The 21,565-nt window shown below is 54.1% G+C and overlaps 1 protein-coding gene across 3 annotated transcripts in view; it reads left to right on the forward strand.

The window, feature by feature from the left end:
* BRD4 (bromodomain containing 4) overlaps positions 1-21,565 on the forward strand; it is a 62,525-nt gene that overhangs the window by 31,792 nt on the left and 9,168 nt on the right. For all 3 annotated transcript variants that reach the window (XM_067314709.1, XM_067314711.1, XM_067314710.1), the window contains 10 exons: positions 52-370; positions 1,686-1,823; positions 5,534-5,735; positions 9,422-9,705; positions 10,244-10,603; positions 12,169-12,297; positions 15,171-15,380; positions 15,868-16,067; positions 16,293-16,594; positions 17,112-17,222. In XM_067314709.1, coding sequence (XP_067170810.1) covers positions 52-370; positions 1,686-1,823; positions 5,534-5,735; positions 9,422-9,705; positions 10,244-10,603; positions 12,169-12,297; positions 15,171-15,380; positions 15,868-16,067; positions 16,293-16,594; positions 17,112-17,222 — 2,255 coding nt within the window. The remainder of the gene's footprint in view (positions 1-51; positions 371-1,685; positions 1,824-5,533; positions 5,736-9,421; positions 9,706-10,243; positions 10,604-12,168; positions 12,298-15,170; positions 15,381-15,867; positions 16,068-16,292; positions 16,595-17,111; positions 17,223-21,565) is intronic.

The raw sequence follows: 21,565 nt of genomic DNA on the forward strand, positions 1-21,565 counted from the left end.
CCCTCGGAGCGCCCTTTGAAGTGACCTCTCTGTGTTCCCCTTATTTTGCAGGGTGTCCGGTGAGGAATGCAATGGGATCAATAGCATGTCTGCGGAGAGCGGCCCTGGGACGAGACTGAGAAATTTGCCGGTGATGGGGGATGGACTAGAAACTACCCAAATGTCTACGACGCAGTCGCAGGCCCAACCCCAGCAAGGCAGCACCGTAGGCGTGAACCCCCCGCCGCCGGAGACCTCCAACCCCAACAAGCCCAAGCGACAGACCAACCAGCTGCAGTATCTGCTCAAAGTGGTGCTCAAGACGCTATGGAAGCACCAGTTTGCGTGGCCTTTCCAGCAGCCTGTGGACGCTGTCAAGCTGAACCTCCCTGTAAGTAGAGGTTGAGAGAGCAGCGAGCAAAAGCTTGAGGAACCAAAGTTCCTCGGCTCGCTCGTCGCGTGACAGTAGAAATAAGGAAGCCTTTGGCGTTCCTCCCTTCTTCCGAAATCACGGAATCGCTCTTTGGAAGATAGAGGCGAGGTGGAAATCTCAGCGGCTCGGATAGTATTTTGGCCAGTAGACTTCTGCGATCGAGGGTCACCCTTTCTCAGCTAGGCCGCGGAGAATAAGATAGGAATAAATATTTCTGGAGTCATTTAGCGTACGAAGGCGGTAGTTTCACGGTCTAGACGGAGCGCTGCGTGCCGCCCCGACCAAGCGACAAAAATTATTAAGGAGCAAATCTTTGGTCGACCAGGGCTCTGCCATCCTCTTCCCCCCAGCTCAGAACGCTTCTCCGCACCCCGTATAACCCGTTGCTCGAGCTCCGCTGCTTTGCTGCAGTTGGCGGAGACTTTTCCGGAGACCGAAACGCTTAACGGAGGGTCTGAGCGCTCAAGCGGCTGCCGGGGGAAACATGCTGTCCCTCGAGAGTCACCGTTTCTCATAACGTGTTTCCTTTGCTGTGCAACGTTTTATGATAACACCCGCTTTCCCTTGCCTGTTTTAAGATATCGTAGTGCTTAAACATACAATCTATTACTTGAGCGTTAGGCCGCGTAATTTCTTGGGAACAGCAACAACCTCACGGTTACGCGCCGAGAGCGCTGGTTCTATAGCAACGGCATTTCAGCCCCTTTTGCTAGACGTTACGCCTAAAAATAGAAGCGTCTTCCTTTCTATTAGCAGGATGCGTTTAACGGGCTGTAGTAAATCCGCTCTCCTCGCTCCTCCTCGGGTTACCACGTCAGATGTGTGAGCTGTTTGCTCCGCGCGGCGACGGGTCATTCATTTCACGGGAGGTTTTTAGGAGTTACCCGACTCCCTTACAAACTGAAAGGCCGGAATTAGGAATTTTCCTGCCTCTCGTTCGCTGTGAGAGAATTGCTCGGTAGAGCCAAGCGCCGGTGCTGTGCGCTAACCAAACCTCTGCGGAGAAAATGCCCTGCTGCCTTCTGGAGGCGGTGAAAAAGGTGGGAAAAGTGTTTCGTAGGGGTTGCCTTAAGTTTAATGATAAATCGCAGCGGAGAGATAGGGACTATCGCAGCCGGGTGTCTGCTCGGTTTGGAGAATGCACCCAGGTAAGTCCAGCGATGCGAACGAGGAAGCCCCGTCTTTAAGCTCCCTGTAAATACGTGTTTTGTGAGCTTTTTCTGCTGGTTCTTCTCGTTTCCACTCTCATCTTTACTTCTCTGCTCTTTTGCAGGATTATTATAAGATTATTAAAACTCCTATGGACATGGGAACAATAAAGAAGCGCTTGGAGAATAACTACTACTGGAATGCTCAAGAATGTATCCAGGACTTTAATACGATGTTTACAAATTGTTACATCTACAATAAGGTATGATAAGTTATTTAACCTGAGCTTTCCGAGGGAATCTCCCGTCGTCCTCGTGGTGCCGGTTCAGAACTGCACGCGTTTCTTGCTTGAACGGTCCTTAGAAGGAACGACACCAAGATTAGCCTCTCTAGCAAAACAAACGGTGTTAAACCGATGGCAGTTCAGGCGCGTCTGCCTTCCGCGGAGAAGTCAGACGCGGACCAAGCCAGCTTTGCAGCGTTCCCTTGCGGGAGAGTTGTTAGGGGATAGCGTCAGCATGGCGGCGGTTTCTCCTTTTTTGGACAGAATTTTAAAAATTCTGTAGAAGAATTTAAAAATTTCCTTTAAAAAAAGGCTTACAAAACCCTTTAGAAAGGGTTTTCTTTTTTCTTAAAAAAAAAATTTTGGAAAGCATAGCTTTTCTTAGGCCATGACTTGCGCAGAGCTGTGAACGTTATCAAACACTTGGAAAGAACAGTCCTGTAGGTCTGTCCTTCGTTTTTCTTTATATACCTTTATTAAGCAGCAGCTAAAGGCTGGGCTGTTTGAAAATGAAGTCCGATTGCAGGGGGACGAGGTGATACGTACAGCAGCGCGTTGAGTTTTGTCATGCCTGTTTCTGGTCTCATATTACACTATATGAGATTCCCTTCCGGAACGAGCAATGCTCCAGAGCGAGCAATGGCCTGGAAACCATTTTATACGGCTGCGCAGCCCTGGGGGGGGGGAATGCAGGAGACAAAATACGGAGTGATAGGGAGCAGGGCTTTACTACGAATGACGTCGTGGGGGAAGTAGCCTGGATGGCAGGCCCAAACAAGGCGATGATGTGGAGTTTTGATGCTCTGAGATGATGGGAAGCCATCGGATTATCGGAGACGTCAGATGTCAGCTGTACTGAGCGCAAGATGTCCAAGAGGCACCTTGTTATCTTGTTAGGTAGCAACAGGTAAGAACCAAGGGTTTGCTGGTATCTTCAGAACAGAAGGTGGTAAGATGGGGTCAGGCCATCAGCTTTTCCTCCGGGAGTTTCCTTCCGTGTCTGCCTGCATCCTTTCCACGGCGTGCCTGAGTGATTCTGCACCCTTTTCGTTTCTGCTGCCCTCTATTTCTCCCAGGTCTCTTCTCTGTATTCCTCCATCTCTCCCGGTTGCTTTACCCTCACCTTCTTTGACCATCTCTCCCAGTTGCTTTACCCTCACGTTCTTTGACCATCTCTCCCAGTTGCTTTACCCTCACGTTCTTTGACCATCTCTCCCAGTTGCTTTACCCTCACGTTCTTTGACCATCTCTCCCAGTTGCTTTACCCTCACCTTCTTTGACCATCTCTCCATGTTGCTTTGCCCTCACCTTCTTTGACCATCTCTCCCAGTTGCTTTACCCTCACGTTCTTTGACCATCTCTCCCAGTTGCTTTACCCTCACCTTCTTTGACCATCTCTCCCAGTTGCTTTACCCTCACGTTCTTTGACCATCTCTCCATGTTGCTTTACCCTCACGTTCTTTGACCATCTCTCCCAGTTGCTTTACCCTCACGTTCTTTGACCATCTCTCCATGTTGCTTTACCCTCACGTTCTTTGACCATCTCTCCCAGTTGCTTTACCCTCACGTTCTTTGACCATCTCTCCATGTTGCTTTACCCTCACGTTCTTTGACCATCTCTCCCAGTTGCTTTACCCTCACGTTCTTTGACCATCTCTCCATGTTGCTTTACCCTCACCTTCTTTGACCATCTCTCCATGTTGCTTTACCCTCACCTTCTTTGACCATCTCTCCCAGTTGCTTTACCCTCACCTTCTTTGACCATCTCTCCATGTTGCTTTACCCTCACCTTCTTTGACCATCTCTCCCAGTTGCTTTACCCTCACGTTCTTTGACCATCTCTCCCAGTTGCTTTGCCCTCACCTTCTTTGACCATCTCTCCATGTTGCTTTACCCTCACGTTCTTTGACCATCTCTCCCAGTTGCTTTACCCTCACGTTCTTTGACCATCTCTCCCAGTTGCTTTGCCCTCACCTTCTTTGACCATCTCTCCCAGTTGCTTTACCCTCATGTTCTTTGACCTTCTCCTTCCCTCTCGCAGCAGCATCGCGCAAGACCCTTTTCCAGTTTGTTCCAAACAAATCGCATCTGCTAACGGCAGCTGCTGCCCGCGGTTCCTTTCCTCCGTTCTTGAATCTCCAAAATCCTTTCTTCCTTGTGCAATCCTCTGAACTGTTCTTTGATGTCCCTCATGACTGCTCCTGGCCAGTTCTCAAGGTTTGCACACCATCCGCACCCTCTCTAACCCCGTAACAACTTCTGATCCGGCCAGGCGCTGCTCGTTGCTGGACATTCTGCCTTTTTTGGGGTTTTACGTTCTCGTCTTCTTTGGTTTGGTCCCTCAAAACCATGCCTTTGGCCTTTGCCTTTCCTGGTTTGAGCCAGCGTTATGCAACTTGAATGAGCGCAGGCTGTTAAAGGCTTCAAATTATTGATGTACATCCTTCCTTATTCTTCGCTGCCACATTTTCCCTCCTTTCCCACCACAGCGCCTTCGCCCTGCTAGATTTCTCCCTGATCTCCCCTGTCTTCCTAGTTCTTCGCTGACCTCCCTGTGGCCAGACAGCAGAAAAACACGTAGGCTAGAAAAAAAAAGGCTTTGTGGACTGTGTGGGGCCTGCAAACCATATGTCGGTCAGGTCTGTGCATGCTGTCCTATCACCAAGCGTGGTTGCTTGACCATGAAGCAGCTTTTCTCATCTTCGGTGTGTATTTACACTGATGGATGTTCATTTATCATCGTGACATCAATCCGAACACTTGCGCTGTCGCTTTTGCCCTTCCTTCTCCTCTTCTTTTCTTACTCTCAGTGAAACAAAACCTAAAAACCCCCTTCGAACCAGGTCCCAAGCCTTGTTGGTGTCTTTTGGAGTCACCTTGCACGCTGGATCCCCAGTCAGTTCTTCCTGAATCTTGAGCCCTCCTTTATGTCTTCCTTGACCTTTGCAAACGTGAGCTTTTACTCCTGATCTTTAATGCTCTCTTAGTTTAGTCCCGTCCTCCCGATTTAGGTAGACCTCTCTCGGCTTCTTCCTTAAAACCCTCCTCTTGCCTAACGCACGGGAGAAACTGCCTTGCGAGCCTGTGCAGCTGTCGTCTTCCTCCTCCTCCTCCTCAGATGCTTTACTAAAAGACCTCTTCCCTGACACCTGCAAAATGGGGCAATTCAGCATGGCAGGAACAAACTGGCTGTAGTCCCGTTCTTTATTTTTTTCCCCTCCTTCCCTCTGTTTTTCCTCCTCCCTCTGCTCAAAAATCAGCCTGTGCTGCCCGTAAATAACACCTTGTGTCGCTTCGACGTGTCCGTTCGCTTACGTGTCGCGTTGCCAGGCCCCTGCCCGTCGTCTGCCTGTGCCTTTTAGCGTGAAAAGCCTTTAGGGCAAGGCTTCCCCGTCCGTTTGGCGCTTGGGACAGTGCGCTGCGCCTCTTCCCGTTGTATCGTAAGGGAAACGGCCGTGCTGAAAAGGATAAAAATACCCTAAAGCGAAGTTGCAGGAATTGCTCAGCTGGGCAATGGAGAGGATTGCAGATTGCAGCCTCAGCTTCACGTCTTTCCCTGCGCTGAAACGTTCCTCCGTTTCGCGTTTAATTTGCAGTTACGATTAGGCTCGCTATTAACTGGAGACAAGCCCAAGCAAACTCTTCAAAGCAGTTTTGATTTTTGTTTTTGTTTTTGTTTTTTTTTGTAGGTTATAGCAGTCCGCTCTCTGGAAATGTGTGCCTTGCCTAATTTATTGTATCTGTTATTAATCCAGCCAGGGGATGACATAGTCTTAATGGCAGAAGCTCTAGAAAAGCTTTTCCTGCAGAAAATCTCCGAAATGACCCAGGAAGAAACTGAGATTGTTATAGCCCAGACAAAAGGAAGAGGACGCGCGAGGAAGGAACCAGGTAGGCTGCTTGGTCTCCCGTCGCGTTCAGTTCTAATTTGGAAAATACAGCTGGGCCACGCTCCACCTTCACGCGATCTCTGGCCTCCGAGTCCCAGCATCCGGACCTGGCTTCGTCCGTTAATTTGGGGCGTTTAACTGATGGTTTTGAACTAAACCGGCGTCCCGTGGGGTTGCTGCATTCATTGGCGTTCTCAGATGGCCTTGCTCCGTTGAGTAGAGGGCAGCTCGGGCGCCTTGCGATGGGTCTGAAGCGGGGTGGGATGGAGTGTGGCTACCTGACGCTGGTGAAAAAGGGATATATGACGTATCTTAAGCTCCCTTGTCCACGGCTTGCAGACATCTCTCCTTTTTGGGGGAGGAGGAGCGTTGGGGATAGACTTTGCAGCCAGCAGAGCCCCGCTGAGGCTTCGGGTTGGCGTTCGTAGCTGTGAAACGTCGTCGTTCCCTGCTTTTTCCCTGCGGTAAAAAACCAGCCCCTTTTTTGGGGGAGGGGGGCTGGACTGATCGATCAGCCTTGCACAGGGCTGAAATTTCAACCCGAACGCTTTAGGCTCTGCATAAAGTTGAACTGCAGCATGTTGGAAGCTATTTAAGGTTACAAGTTGGTAAAATTACCCGTACGTGCTGTATTTTTGTCTGTTTATAGCTCAAGACTCAGTGATTTAGGCTTTTTGGATGCCGCGTTCCTCGATTAGTAAATTATAGGATCAAAAGGGGGCTGTTCTGCTCGTCTAGTCGTGCTCAGTTCTTCACCCAAACGCTGCGCCGTGCCGAGGCCGGTGCTTTGTGACGAGCGCCGCGCGCAGGACCGTTAACCGCGTTGGCGTTGGTGGCGTTGGCGAGACGCGCGGTTGCCTTGCCCGCGCTGGCTCTCGAGGCGCTCGCATGGAGGGAGGCGCGCGCTCCGCAAGCCTTCTCCAATGCTTTGTGCCCCTCCGCCTTGGGTCCGTCCTACTTTGCTCAGCCTCAGAGTCGCGCCGCTTGCGCTGCAGTCAAAATGGGCGATTCTCCAAGGTTTCGAGGTTCTGAGGATCAACGGGAGCAGTCCAAGGAGCTTAACCAACTTCTTTTCAGGGTGTGGGTCTAAGTTATCCGGACCTGTGGAGTAAAGGAGAAGAAAAATGTCCAACCTCAGTAGTTGCTGTTGAACGTCCTCCTCGGTTGCTGTTGGAATAGAAAGCATTTCTCTATTGGCACTGTCCAGACGGGAGCACAAATCCAGAACAGAAGCACTTATGAACTCGTTGAGCCTTTTCTGCTTAATTATTGACAGTCGTAGCCTTTCTCTGCAGGAGGGAGTTAATACTGTTGTTGGAACGCCTTTTCGTCCGATCCGTTGACCTAAAAGCTGCCCGTTCTCACGTCCTGAACTGCTTTGCCTTGGCTTTATGTTCTGTTTTCTTCCCCTTTTTGCAGTTTTTCTCCCTTTCCCGAGCTGCTAACGTGTATTAGCTGCCAGCAACTTCCCGACGTCTGTTGGAACAGCTATGCCGTTGGGCCCCGACTCGGGATCGGGCCACCGAGTGCTTCGATACCGCTACTTCTACGTTATCTTTATGAAGGCTTTTGCTTCCCCGTCTCAGCTACGTGGGGCTTCTTAACCGGCGTTTGCTTCTTTCCCGATTACAGGGTTGTGGTTTGGTTCTTAGGAGGGTTTTACCACGCTCTTGACCAGTTCTAGTTCTCGTTTTGGTTGGAATCGTGTGTGTCGAGTCTCGGAGGCCGCAGCTTTGTGCCGCCGAGCCTTCAAAGCACCGGCAAACCCGATTTTTGTTTTTTCGCAGGTGGCGGGTGTGACCAAATCACCATCACCTCTATTTGAGATGGTTTTTTAATTGTTATTTTTTAGGCAATGTCCCCGATTTCTCCGTTACTCCCTTGTCGCTTTTGGAATTGCTTTGTGCTGGGAGAAGCTCTGCTGGGTTAGGTTAGGGTTGGCCACCACCTTTCTTAGCACCCCTTAGATCCAAGAAAATGAAATCGCCCGGAGCAAAGCTGTTCTTCCTCCAAGATCCAGTTCCAAGTCCAAAGTTTAGAGAGGCACTTAAGAAGCGGGTTGTCCTCTCCTCCGCTGGGACTGGGGTGGATTCATCCGACCACGTACCGGGTAGGTCCCCATCCGTGCCCGTCACCCTTCAGCTCCCTTCACTGACGGGTTCTCCGTCGAGTCGAAGGGGAGTCGAAGGCGACTGGCTCGTCCGGAAACCCTACCGTCGCACGCGCCGTGGGGCCTGGGGCGTCCCACGCCTGGTGTTCCCCGCGTTAGCTCCCCGTACGATTTACTTGCGCTGAACACGTAGCCAAGAACCCGCAAGATCATTTTCCTCCAGTCCGCTGGTTAAATCCACTTGCCCAGCAAATAATTCGGAGAATAATCACCCATCTCGGGATAAACCGTTAAAAACAAGGTTGTTGCTCAGGTTGAGGAGGACCACGGTGAAGCTCGTTGCTTGGCTCGGGAGGGAGGAGATGCTCTGCCATCCGCGTGCCGTGAGGGTCGCGTTCCCAAGCACGTTGGCCGCGTACCCTCGTTTTAACGTCCCTGATGTCACGTGCGTGGCGTTGGTTCGGTGGGGGACCATCCTGCTGGAGGATGGGCGCTCCGTGAACTTGCTTTAAGGAGTCTCTGCTGCTTTGGGGAGTTCTGCTACGGCTTGGGGGAATAACGGGCGTAAAAGCAGCTGCAAAACGTTGTCTAAAGAGGTTATTTCGAAAGGCCCCGGGTTTCTGGTAGAAGCGATGAAGGGTGTAGCTCTACCGGCGCTTAGCGCTGCCCACCTACATTCAACCACCCAGTGGTCTCCGAGTAGCAAACACACTAGTCCAAACGGGTCTCGTGCTCTTCCGAAACGTTCTGGAGATGGTGGCACCCAGTCGATACTTTGACCAGCGCGAAAACGCCCGAGTTTATTCCCCTTAATAAGTTGCCAAATGGAGTTTGCAGCCCGGTTTCGCGTTTTTCAAGAAAGTCTCTGAGTCAGCTGGGAGTTGAGCGGCTCCCAAAGCGCCAGGGATGCCCAGGTGGTCCCGTACGTTCTCTTCTTGCTGGAACGGGCCGAACATAACAGTTCGGAAGGACCCTTGGAAATCTATGTGCCCTCTAACCGAAGGGGCTCCTGTAACGCCTGCTGCGCCCAAACCTTCTCCAGAATTGGGGGTGTCTAGGATGGTCACGCTTTGCCGGTAGCAATTCCCGTTTGCAGGGTGTTTCCCAAGGCTTTTCCCTGGAAAGCCGGGAAGGTTCAGAGCTCCGAAGGAAGGAGCTACTCAGGTTTGCGCCGCAATTAGGGCGGTCAAGAAGCAGCATAGAAAGGGCGGACGAGGAAAGATGCGTTCAACTCTTTGCCCCGACTCTGAGAAATCCTTTGGAAGGACGGGGGAAAAGAGAGTGGTGGGTCTTTGACCTGCTCCTCGCTCTTCTTCTGAAGCGGTTTTGGTGCAGTTAGGTCCTGGGCATCTCCATCGTTCCACCTAGCAAGCTGGGAAAGAAATATTCAGGAGAACGTGGCTAGTGGGTATCCCTGACCGGCCGCTCGAGCACGGGAACGGCAAAGTATTAATTAAGGAGCTGTATTATTTTGATGGCCAGCGCGGTGTCGCCGCGCAACATTAATTGTTTTCCCGTTAAAACCGAGACGCGTTGATGAGAGAGACGCAACGTTCGCTTTCTTTTTGTCTTGGCAGTTACATCCAAACCCGGCTCGTCGACGGTACAGAACGCGACCCAAGCGTCGTCCCCAGCCCAGACGCCGGCCCCGCCGCAAAACCTCCAGTCCGCGCAGACGGCTCATTCCTTCCCTTCCGTCACCCCCGACCTCATCGTCCAGACGCCAGTAATGACGATGGTGCCTCCTCAGCCGCCCGCGCCTCCGCCGCCCGCGCCCCAAGCCCCCGCTCCGCCGGCCCCGGCGCCCCAGCCCATGCAGCCTCACCCTCCCGTTATCCCCACTCCCGCCCAGCCCGTGAAGGTGAGTGGTTTGCCGTTGGGTATCTAACGGATGGATGTCGTGTCGGCGGGGCCGGCGTCAGGCGGTCGCCCTTCCGTTGGTGCTTGAGTCATCCTTTGAAGGCGACAGCCGCGGTTTAGTCAAAATTCATGCCCTGAAAACGCTTCCTTCTCCCCGCTGAGTAGGAAAGGGGGAGCCCGCGGTGACCCTCTCTGACGTGGGTTGCGCTCTGTAGGCGGTTAAAGTTGGGCATGATGAATTCCACCCAGACTTGCGTGGAAAAACCCTCTTGAGACCTTGCTTAATTTGAGCTGTAGGTGACTCAGGGGGAAAAAAAAAAAATCTCGATTTACTGAAGCGACTCGTGCGCTTCACCTTCCCGGTACGATGGAGATAATCCATATATTTTTCTAGAGTAATTTCTTCCAACTTCCGCCCCTCAGCGCCACCTCCGTGCTGAGACTTTGGAGGCACTAAGCGGTGGTGAAGCCTTGTCAGGCGACAAGAAGCGCAGGTAGCTCGGAGACTTGGTAACGTCGATTCCTTTGCTCGCTTGCAGACAAAAAAAGGAGTGAAGAGGAAAGCAGACACCACCACGCCGACGACGATAGACCCCATTCACGAGTCATCCTCCCTGCCCGCCGAACCCAAGTCCACCAAGCTGGGTCCGCGAAGGGAAAGCAGCCGCCCCGTGAAGCCTCCGAAGAAGGACGTTCCCGATTCGCAGCAGCACGTGGTGGAAAAGAGCAGCAAAGTGTCGGAGCAGTTAAAATACTGCGGCGGGATCATCAAGGAGATGTTCGCCAAGAAGCACGCCGCCTACGCCTGGCCCTTCTACAAACCTGTGGACGTGGAAGCCCTGGGACTGCACGATTATTGCGATATCATTAAGCATCCCATGGATCTGAGCACAATCAAAGTAAGCTCAGGTTCACGCGAGCAGTGGCGGGCGGGAGGGGAGGTTGGGATCCGAGGGGGAAGCGGATCGTGCGGAAAAGCGAACTTTTCCCAGGCGCGCGCCCCGGTCGTTCTCGGACGTCTGCCAGCCTTGATTCTTTTTGCCTTAGGTTCTCCTACGTTCGGTCCCTCTTGCTTTGCCTGGGTTGCTGTTATTGTGATGTTTGGGGAAAAAAATGACCCGTGGTCTCTCCAGAAGGGCTCTTAGGAAACACTTATGTGCTTTTTATAGAAATTTTCCATTACTGTATTAATCTCCTCGATGTTCTTAGCCCAGGAGATGGCCTCAGTGAGCGCAGGATTAGGCTAATCGGAGGGGGTTTATTTAAAACCAAACATCTTCTCCTCTTTTAAAATAAAGGCCCGTGTTTCTGAAGTCGTCTGTCTAAACCAGTCTCGCGTTAAGTTCCCTTTAGTGCAGAGTCGGAGTTGCTTGTTTTTGAAAAGTAAGTGAAAAGTTCCGTGTCGAAGAAGCGACAGTTTGGAGCGGCGGCTGAAAAAGGCTTTCGGACCGCGCGGCTCCGAGCTCACGTTAGGTTCTGCGCTTTGGCTCGCTGATTCGAACATAGCTTAGGGCCCTACGCGTGAGACGCCGGACCCGTGCGAAAAGAACCCAGCAAGTCCAGTTCCAGCCGCCGGTGGCCAGATGTTTCTCCTCTGGCAAACGCGCTTCCACCCAACCTCGGCCTCCGGGCTCCTTTTATAGCCAGGGCCGAGGGAGAGAGCGTGAGAGCGGATTCGGCTCATCCTAGGGCGGATGTCTGAACGGGGAGCGAGGGAACGGCGCTCTAGCTGCCGGGTTTTGACCGCAAAGGGAGGCTAGATGACGCGATCCTGCAAAGCGGGCGAGATGCGTCGCGTCTCCCGTGCCGACATAAAAGCAGGGAGGGGAAAACTCATGTCCCCCATGTCTTCTTTCATTGCCCACCACCCTCAGCGAAGGATCCTCCTGTTGTCACTGCATCTTACCCCCTCAAACGTGGCCATGTTTCCAAAATGAGAGCAGGCAGCTGGGCCCTTCCTCCCGAGGAAGCGCTCCGAGCGAAGGGAACCGTCTCGTTTTGCTAACGAATGGCGCCGGGTGCCCACGGAGCTTTAGCTCCTCTTGGCTCGGGTCCCGCAGAGCCAAGGTTCAGGAGCGGGGGACATTCGGCAGTGGTGTCGCTGGCCTCGAACGCCCTCTTTGCGGTAGAGCGTCGCCGTTGGGTTGTTGGGTTGATGGACCTGACCTGGGGCGCAGGTGGTCTCCTGGGTGGCGTGAAGATGGCCTGAAGTGTCCTCTTTCGAACACACCATCGAATTATCTTTGAGGATCCTGGTGGGCCGCTCCGTATTTCATAAACCAGGCGAAAGTCCTTGGATTAACAAAGATTAATCGCACCGCTGTAGAGGGAGGAACGTGGGCGTATGAAGGCCTTTAACTCCGTGGACGTTTTGGGTTGATGGATCGGGTCCTTTTCTTTGCGCGGTTAATAGCAGCGAGTTTTTCTCTTGTTTTTCCTCTTTTCTTTTCCCCTTCCTTTCTAGTCCAAACTGGAGAACCGGGAATACAGAGATGCTCAGGAATTCGCCGCCGACGTGCGATTGATGTTCTCCAACTGCTACAAATACAACCCCGCCGATCACGAGGTGGTGGCCATGGCGCGGAAGCTGCAGGTAAGGAAACGCTTCGTTACTGCCCGCGTCGTTCTTTACTAATTGCACCAGCAGAAAAGGCCGCGTAGTCTTAAAATACTATTCAAAACAGCAGGCCGGTAGGTAACGGCGGAAAAAAAAAGGTTATTTTGTTTTGCTGCGGAAGCAGGAGATGGAGCAGGCTGAATCAGCTCCGTTCGTATTTGCCGCTTCCGTTTCGTGCGGCAGCATCTTTCTCCCCCTCTGATCTTTTTGATAAAGGGAGGGAGAGAAAAACGAGGCTTTGAAATATCGACTTGCCTCCCGCGAATACCGAGAGAGAGGAAATAGCTGTTTTATCCACTGCGACGCGTCGTCACACCGGTTGTCTTCTTTGGCGGCCTCGTTTTGCGCTCTCCGCTCCTTCTGGCGCCGTGCGAAGCGTTTGGAAGTAACGGGTTCGCTGGGAAATGAGCTACACAGGTTTCCCGGGATGCAGAAACTTTGGTGTTCCGCCAGCAACAAAAACCTCCAAGTGGATCTTGGAGTTTTTGGGGGAATATGTTCAAGGATCTTGTAGTAGCACCGGAGAACTGCTGTCAAAGGCGCCATCCGCGTTTGTTTGCGGCGCCCTGTCGTCTCGAACAAACTAAATAACCCTTCGCCGAGCCCGGGGGATTCTCCCCGTCCGTGTTTCCAGGCGGTCGTTTCACGTCAGCGCTGATTTCTCCTGTCTTTTTGCCTTGGGAAGAGGGTGGCTGCTGTTGCCGTTTCAGAAAGAAATAAGTTGTATCGGCCCTCGGCGGCACCCCGATAACTTCCAGCTCGTTGAATCCGATTGCGCTGACGGCAGGAGCCGGCAGCTTCGGACCCGTGCTGGAGCGAGCACCGGGAAGCGGAGAGGAGCCTAGATGGATGCCGCGGCCGTGGGACGCCCGAATCCAGCAGGGCTCTTCACACTCCTTTTCCCAGCTCAAGAAAAGATGAGCTCAAGCCCAGCGGAGCGGAAGGGCTATTTGAATGACAGGGCTCTCGGAAAGCCAAATAAACCAGCGTGGCTTGCTTTCCGCCTTCGGAAAAGAGGCGGCCAAAGGAGCTGATTTACATCAGAAAACACCCGCGAGCCGGGGAGAAACTATTAATTCAAGTTTTAACTCAAAAAACAGAGGCTAAACCAGACGTTAACAGCCCTGGGCTGGGTTCGTAACCGGTAGAGCGGTGCGTTTCCAGAGGAGAAACGGGAAAAAAAGCCGCTTCCGGATTTTCCGTAAAGCCGTTTGTAAAAACTACTCGGCGTCGCAGTCGCCGGTGACGGGAAGAGGGTTTGCCTGGCCGAGGGCGGCTTTTGGTGAGCTTGCAAAACCCGGGATACTCGCAGCGCTTTGGAAAAAGGCCGGAAAAGATGATGCTCGCCCTTTTCCCTGGCTATTTTTTCCTCGTTTTGGTCTAACTTTCGGTGCGATTTCCCCCGGGTGCGTTAAACCCTGCAAACCGGCTTGGGAACGCATCCCCCCTGCACGGAGCTGCTGGGGGAGCTTTCTTCCCGACGCAAAGATGGAAAAGGAACTTTTGGAGCGTGGCGCGGATGGGAAAAACCTCTTTCCGGTCCGTTTATAAAGCCGAGTTTCACGCTCCGTGTGTTGGAACCTGTTACTTTAGGCGCTCGCCCTCGCTCGGCTTAAGATCGTTCACCCTCTTTGCGCTTCCGCGCGTCGAGAGCCCCAGTCCCGACAAAACGGGCTAAAACACGTGGTTTTTCTCCGCGATGCTGCCTAAAATCAGTGAAAAAGAGACGCTGCTCTCTAAAAACTCCTCCGCAAACGTCCCCCGAAGCTGCTGCGGCTCAAAAGGATGCCCGAACTGGTGCCGACGGAGAAAAACAGCCCGGCCAGGCTCCGGCTCCGCTAATTTAGGAAGGAAGAAGCGGTTGGGGAAGACGCCGACGTCGGGAAAAGCCCCACGGGCCTTGCCGAAAAACCCGTGCTCGGGCCAAGGCGTCGCTTGTTCCTTGGGCGAACGGTTTCCGCGGGAAATCCAAACTGGTCCCGCGGTCCCGATTCTCCGTGGAGCCCGCAGGGATGCTGGTGAGCGACTGGGAGAAGTGGTGTCTGCAATCGCCCTCCGGACCTGCAGTCGCCCTCTGGACCTGGAATCGCCCTCTGGACCTGGAATCACCCTCCGGACCTGCAGTCGCCCTCCGGACCTGGAATCGCCCTCTGGACCTGGAATCGCCCTCTGGACCTGGAATCGCCCTCCGGACCTGCAGTTGCCCTCTGAACCTGGAATCACCCTCCGGACCTGCAGTCGCCCTCTGAACCTGGAATCACCCTCTGGACCTGCAGTCGCCCTCTGGACCTTCCCCGTCTCCGGTTGACTCCAAAAGGAGCCTGGAGTGACGAGCTAAGCTCCGACTCACCTGCCTGACGTTTAAACAACTCAAAGCAGCTGAGTGGAGCTTGTTTTCGGGTCTCACTGGCCTCTCAGGAAGCAAACGGCCCGGAAAAATTGTGCTGTTTTTTGGTTTTCCTCCCTCTAAGTGTTTTGCCCGGCATGAGGGGATTCGGCCAGGCACGCCGCTTCCTTGGAGAGGAACGCCGTGCCTGCTTGGGGGACAAAATCCTCTTTTTCCCTGTTTTTTTTTGGGCCAGAGCGGTTGCAGGCTTGGTGTGAAATGAGTTCGGGTGATTTTGTCCTCGGACAGAACCGCGGTGGTTTGTTTCTGACTGTTCGGGATACGGTCGAAGCTCCAAACAGACGTTGGGCGCGAAGGAGATTCCCTTGTCTGTGTGACGCGGTCTCGCGCGGGTGTTTTGCTTCCTCCGAGGGGGGCGGCCGCCGGTATTCGGGAAACACCCTGGAGGTGACGATGGCGTTGGGCTGCCGAACCCCGCGTCATTTGTCCCGTGTGTTCGCAGGACGTGTTTGAGATGCGCTTCGCCAAAATGCCCGACGAACCCGAGGAACCTGTGATCCCGGCCTCTTCTCCCGTGGTGGTGCCGCCTCCGACCAAGGTGGCTCCCCCTTCATCTAGCGATAGCAGCAGCGATAGCTCCTCCGACAGCGACAGCTCCTCGGATGACTCCGAGGAGGAGCGAGCTCAGCGGCTGGCCGAACTCCAGGAACAGGTAACGTGTCCGTCTTGACGGATCGGTCGCCTCAGGCGATTCGCTGTATTCGGCTCAAAGCTTAGCCGTAAAATAACGATAGCATAAAGCACTCGTCAGTCAGAAAGGGCTGGCGGAGCGCCGAGGGATCGGTGCTTTCCAGAACGGTCCTTCCAGACCCCTTTAGGACCCCCAAAATGTTCCCTAATCCCAAGAATTCGTGACGTTGTTGGCGCTAGTAAATAAAGCGTGGCTTAGCGCCGCCTTCTGCGATTAACGGGGAGAAATACAGTGCCAAACTCTTGAAGGAACTTGGTCTGGACTTACCCCAAAATCACAGTATGCCAAAAAGCTGGAAAACCAGACTTAATATTAACAGATAAGAGCATAGGTAGTCCAAAAAAACAAAAAACAAGAGGAGAAAAGCATCAGCGAGGAAGGTAATAAATATGGAAGAGGAGGAGGTGCTGGGCAAAAGGATCTTGATCTTTGTGTGTCTGCCTCTCAGCTTAAAGCAGTGCATGAACAGCTTGCAGCCCTGTCGCAGCCCCAGCAGAACAAACCAAAGAAAAAGGAGAAAGACAAGAAGGAGAAGAAGAAGGAGAAGCACAAAAAGAAGGAGGAGCTGGACGACGGCAAGAAGAGCAAAGCCAAGGAGCCGCCGCCCAAGAAGGCCAAGAAAAGCAACAGCAACAGCAGCACCTCCAGGTCAGCCCCGTCTCCGTCCCCGTTCCGTCGGGGCTCCGCGGCTTCTCGCTTCGCTCGCGCTGTTCTGCGCGGTAGCGGCGGTTCCTGAAACGCGACGGTTCCCGGAACGCAGCGGCGTGGTCGTGGCGGTCGGGGCGCGAGGATGGAGCGAGCCGCTCGTTGAAACCCCTCCGCCTTTTTGGGGAGGCTCCTGTAATAAATAATCTCTTTACTCTTGTTCTTAAGTAGTAAGAAGGAGCCTGTGACGGTGAAGAACAGCAAACCCCCTCCGGCCTACGAGTCCGAGGAAGAGGAGAAGTGTAAGCCAATGTCCTACGAGGAGAAGAGGCAGCTGAGCCTGGACATTAATAAACTCCCCGGGGAGAAACTGGGCCGAGTTGTCCATATCATCCAGTCGCGAGAACCCTCGCTTAAAAACTCCAATCCGGATGAGATCGAGATCGACTTTGAGACGTTAAAACCATCCACGTTACGGGAGCTGGAGAGATACGTAACGTCGTGTTTACGGAAGAAGCGGAAACCTCAAGGTACCGTTCGGCCTCAAAGCGGTTCGCCACTTATTCCAGTGCCGTGTTCCCGGCACAGGGAAAGGGAATGGGGGACGCGGTGCCGGTATTTTTGGTGTTTTAGAGCTTCATCCGGGGCCGGAGAGGCTGGCGACGCGGCCCTTCCTCTCCGCCGGCTTTGGGAGTCGGAAGTTTTTCTGCCACGTTTTAATAGATATTCATGGCCGAAGAACCGATACGCGCTTTTTTTTAAATAAAATGTCCCTGAACGACGGGGTGGCAAACAGGGATTTGAAAGGAATCTCTGTGCCGCCCGTTGGCCGAGGTTTAACGGTTACGGCACGCGATAAAAAAAGTCACGAGCCCCAAAAGCGAGTTTGGAGCCCCTGCTCCGGCTTAACCAGTCCGCGTCCGTGTCAGGAAGCGGGACCGAAACCGGGAGAAGGGTTTGCCCGCTCCCAGAGCCGCTCAGGGCCTCCGGCTCACAGGTTTTTTTTTCAACGCCCCTTGACGATGTCGTTCCCTCGTCTCGTTGCAGCAGAGAAAGTGGACGTAATCGCTGGCTCCTCCAAAATGAAGGGCTTCTCCTCCTCCGAATCCGAGAGCACCAGCGAGTCCAGCTCCTCCGACAGCGAAGATTCGGAAACAGGTTAGATGCGGCTTCTTTAAAGACTCGATCCTTTTACCTGTTTTCTGTATAAATAAATAACGTTTTCATTACCGGCTTGGTCTTTAAGTTTGTCGTCTTTGTAACTGAACCCGTGCGTCTGCCGGAGCCGCCGCGCCGCGGCCCCCGCTCCGGCACGGCAGCGGCGTTGGCGTTGGCTCTGGCATTTCGTGGGCGCGACGAGTGATTTTTCCCCCTCTCCGCGTTACTTTTTTCCTAAGTTGGGCGCGGGAGCCAAACTCCGGCCCGCGCCAAGGTGTCTCTTTGCCTAATAACCTACATCTGTATTTTTAGCGAGCTGCTGTGTTTTCCTCGGAGGAGCTCGGCGGCGGCCTCGCCGGAGCGGCGCGGCGGGGAAAAGCCGAGACATGCGTTTGCGTCTTAACAACGGCGTTTAGTTTTTTAACGGCATTGGGCAGGACTTGCTTGGAAAAAAAAAAGTAGGATAACCATCCGGGCCGGCGTCTGCTCCGCTTAGCCGTTCGGTTTGCCGCGAGTGCCGTCCTTCGGCCGAGCCGTGCCGTCGACTAAAGCTATTGTCTCCTCTAGCCGCTAACTTAAGCCGGGACGCGGGAAGTTAAACCGGGCTCTGTAAGGCGGCAGCGATGAAACGTTGTTTTGCTAGAAAGCTGCGGGGTTTTTTAAGGAATTCCGCTTGGATGTATCGGTTAGGGGCAGCTGGCTTTTTTTCCGCTTCCCGGGTTTAATCCGTCCAGGAGCCGATGCGGATTTGGACCTACTGAGGCTACCAAAAAAAAAAACCCGCCCGTTCGCTGCTCTTCCTCCGGGGCCGCAGTGTTGCGCGGCGTTAAATTTGCCTGACAGCGACTCCAAAATTTGTGTTTTTTTAAGGAGCTGAAGCGATTCCGGAATGGCGCCAGCGGTGCGTTGGCTTCTCTGCTCTGAAACGCGTCCCTATTTATTTCCGGCGGGGACGAGCTCGCGCCGGCTACGCGGCAAACTGAGATCGGAGATTTCCCCCCTCCGACTTTTCCAAAGTTTGCGCCGCGATCCGGCAGCTCCCGACCTCTCCGGGTGAACGGCGGCACTCCTGTGCCCGCCGAGGGCAAGGCAAAGCTGTTAGCGCAAACGTGCGGAAGCAAAATTAGATGCCGGATGCTGTAAAACCGTAATTTAGAGGGGACTAAAATTGCGTTTTTACGGCAGCTTTCCAGTTTTTTCTCTCCACGAAACCGCGCCGATTCCTCTCGTCCAAACCTCCCCGGTGCTTTTTTTCCATCTCGGGATTCTCCTTCTAGTTGCCTTAAAACACGCGACGTTTCTAGCCCCCCCCCGTCCAGCCGGCGATCGGACGCATCACTTCTTCCGCGTGCCGATGCTCAGGGAGGGGGGAAAATCCGGGAGGACGAATCTCCCGGAGGTCGGGAAAAGCAGCCGCGGGGTTTTTCGTGCCGACAGCAGCCCACGCGTTCGTACCTCCCGCTCCGATGTCGCAAGCTTGCAGGCTCCATCCCGGCTTAGCGCCGTGTTTTGCTTCAACCGGCTTTTCCACATTGAGCTATTTCCCGAGAATTCCTGAAAAACGAGAAATCGTGGCCGCAAGAACGGTGGCAAGCGCCGAATCCCAAGCTCTGCTCGCCAGGGCGCTTCGGAGGGCCCCAATTTTGCTTTTTTTCCCCCAAAATTGCTCCGTAGAGAGAGATTGCCTTTGGGAATTGCAACTTTTATCCACGGTCGAGTCCGGGAAAAGGCAGTTGGCTCGATGCACCGGATTGCACGTGGATGCAGCTTGCTCCCGGCGCCGGAGAGGCTCCGATTTGCTCGGCGTGTTGTTTTATTTTAGCGATTTTTAGCATTAGACCCCGTTTTGCTCCGCGTTCGAGGGAAGCGTGTTTTTTTTATTGAGCCAGCCGCTTTTTGTCCTTCCGAGCTTTGAACCTTCGGAAAAAATCTCCTTGGGGTTTTTCCGTGCCCAGCGTGAATGCGCGGGGCGGAAGAGCCGCTCGTTTTGAATGGGACAAGGGCGGGGGGGTCGCTCCTTTTTTTGAGGGTCTCCCTGGACTCTGCAGTTTTCCCACAATTCTGGGGTCTTCCGGGACACTGCAGTTTTCCCGCGATTTTGGGGTCTTCCCGGACTCTGCAGCTTTCCCATGGTTTTGGGGTCTCCCTGGACTTTGCAGCTTCCCCGCAATTTTGGGGTCTTCGCGGGACTGCAGTTTTCCCATGATTTTGGGGTCTTCCAGGACTCTGCAGCTTTCCCACGGTTTTGGGGTCTTCCGGGACTCTGCAGCTTCCCCGCGATTTTGGGGTCTTCCGGGACTCTGCAGCTTCCCCACGATTTTGGGGTCTTCCGGGACTCTGCAGCTTTCCCATGGTTTTGGGGTCTTCCAGGACTCTGCAGCTTTCCCACGGTTTTGGGGTCTTCTGGGACTCTGCAGCTTCCCCGTGATTTTGGGGTCTCCCTGGACTCTGCAGTTTTCCCATGATTTTGGGGTCTCCCTGGACTTTGCAGCTTCCCTGCAATTTTGGGTTCTTCGCGGGACTGCAGTTTTCCCATGATTTTGGGGTCTTCCGGGACTCTGCAGCTTCCCTGCGATTTTGGGGTCTCCCCGGACTCTGCAGTTTTCCCATGATTTTGGGGTCTTCTGGGACTCTGCAGCTTCCCTGCGATTTTGGGGTCTCCCTGGACTCTGCAGCTTTCCCATGATTTTGGGGTCTCCCCAAACTCTGCAGCTTTCCCACCGCGTCCCCAAATTTCCCAGCGCCGCATCCAGGCGCTGCCGTAGGGGCTCGACGCTGCCGAGGCTGAGCGGAGCTTCGCTTTTCCAGCGAGGGCAATCGCGTTTCGGAGCGATAACCTGCTCCCAGATCTCGTTGCTTTTCTTAAATCTCCTTTAGCATCGTTAAAACATCCTCCCCGAACCGGCCCCGGGCTCCTCCGCCTTTTCCCCCCCCCCCCTCCGAGGGCGTGGGAATCCGATGACTTTTCCGGGAATAGCCGCATCACCGCGTGGCTTTTTTCTTTCTTTTTTTAGCAAACTCGTAATTCCAGCGCTCTCAGACGCCAGAGCAAATTTTGACGGCGAACGGGCTGTTTTCTGCCTGTTGCCTTTAAATTCCGCTCGCTGCGGAAAAACGCGCCTTTCGTGTAATCCCGGATTCGTGGTTTTAAGCGATGATTTAAAGCGGAGATTTGCCGCTGGCTGACGGGCTCATATCCTCCCGCTCTTCCGGGTGGGCGCGAGGATTTTTAGGGCGAAAAAGAAGTGGGCGAAAATGCTGCCGAGACTTTTTCTGCTTCCCTGCCGCTTTGAGAGCCTCGGCAGCGGGTGAGCGCGGAAAAGCAGCCGGCAGCGGCTCCTGGGAACCTTTTCCCACCTTGGAAAAACCCTGGCTGGGCTGGGAGTTGCAGGGCCCGAGGTGCCCGAGCGCACCAGGAGCCTGACGCCATCCCTGCGCCCATCCTCCTCCTCCGCCGTGATAATTCCCCATCTCCCGCATTTTTCCTCCCTTTCCCAACCCGTCTGGCTTTTCCCGGTGTTGCCGATGGCCGGTGCCATTCCCAGCGGTTTCCGCCCCGGCGCGGCGGCGGAAGGGGGCAAAACGGCTTTGCTCATGGGCAGCATCGGCCGCCCGATTTCTCCGGCCACCCTCAAGTCTGGCCAAGGGGGATTTTCCCTTCGGAATCGAACATTTTTCCCGCTCGCCAGCAAATATTTGCGGGCAGATTCGCTGTGGGCCGGGAGCCTGAGCCGCGCTTCCCTCCTTTCCCACCGCGTTGTGTTTTTCTGCCCCTCTCCGAGGGAACCATGAGCCCTGGGAGGGAAAAACGCCCTTCAAATCCCGCCCTTCCGCTCGCTTTGGGGATTTATTTTTCCTACCCCGGCCGCAGCAAAACTCCCGCCGTGACCCGGCGGGGACCTCGGAGCTTTAGTTTGGCTTTGCCGCTGCTATTCCAAGCATTTCTCCCACGGACTCGCAGCTCCGAACCGCCGTCTTTTGGCCTCGTTTGCGGCTTTGGCGCAGCTCATCCGGAGCCGTTTCGGAGCCGCCGACTCCGGAGCTTGGCCCGTTGCCCCTTTTTTGGCCCGCCACATTCGAAGGAACGGGCGCAAACCTGCGACGCTGGGATTGTTTTGGGAAGGGGGGAGGATTTAGGGGAAAGCGTTTCAAAGCCGAGCGGGGGGAGCCGCCGCGGGATGGGACGGTTTAATCTGGGAAAGCCTGGGAACGGGCCGGGCGTAGCCGAACGGAGCTGTTCCTCGGGGGCCTTAAAAATAATCTTGGCAGCGGAAAGGGAGCCGGCGCGGGGGGGTTGGTGGTGGTGGGTTTTTTTTTTTAATAACGTCGGGCTTCCTTGCCGA

This window comes from Apteryx mantelli, chromosome 36 (genome assembly GCF_036417845.1).
Source record: "Apteryx mantelli isolate bAptMan1 chromosome 36, bAptMan1.hap1, whole genome shotgun sequence".
In the NCBI taxonomy this organism is placed as follows: Eukaryota; Metazoa; Chordata; class Aves; order Apterygiformes; family Apterygidae; genus Apteryx; species Apteryx mantelli.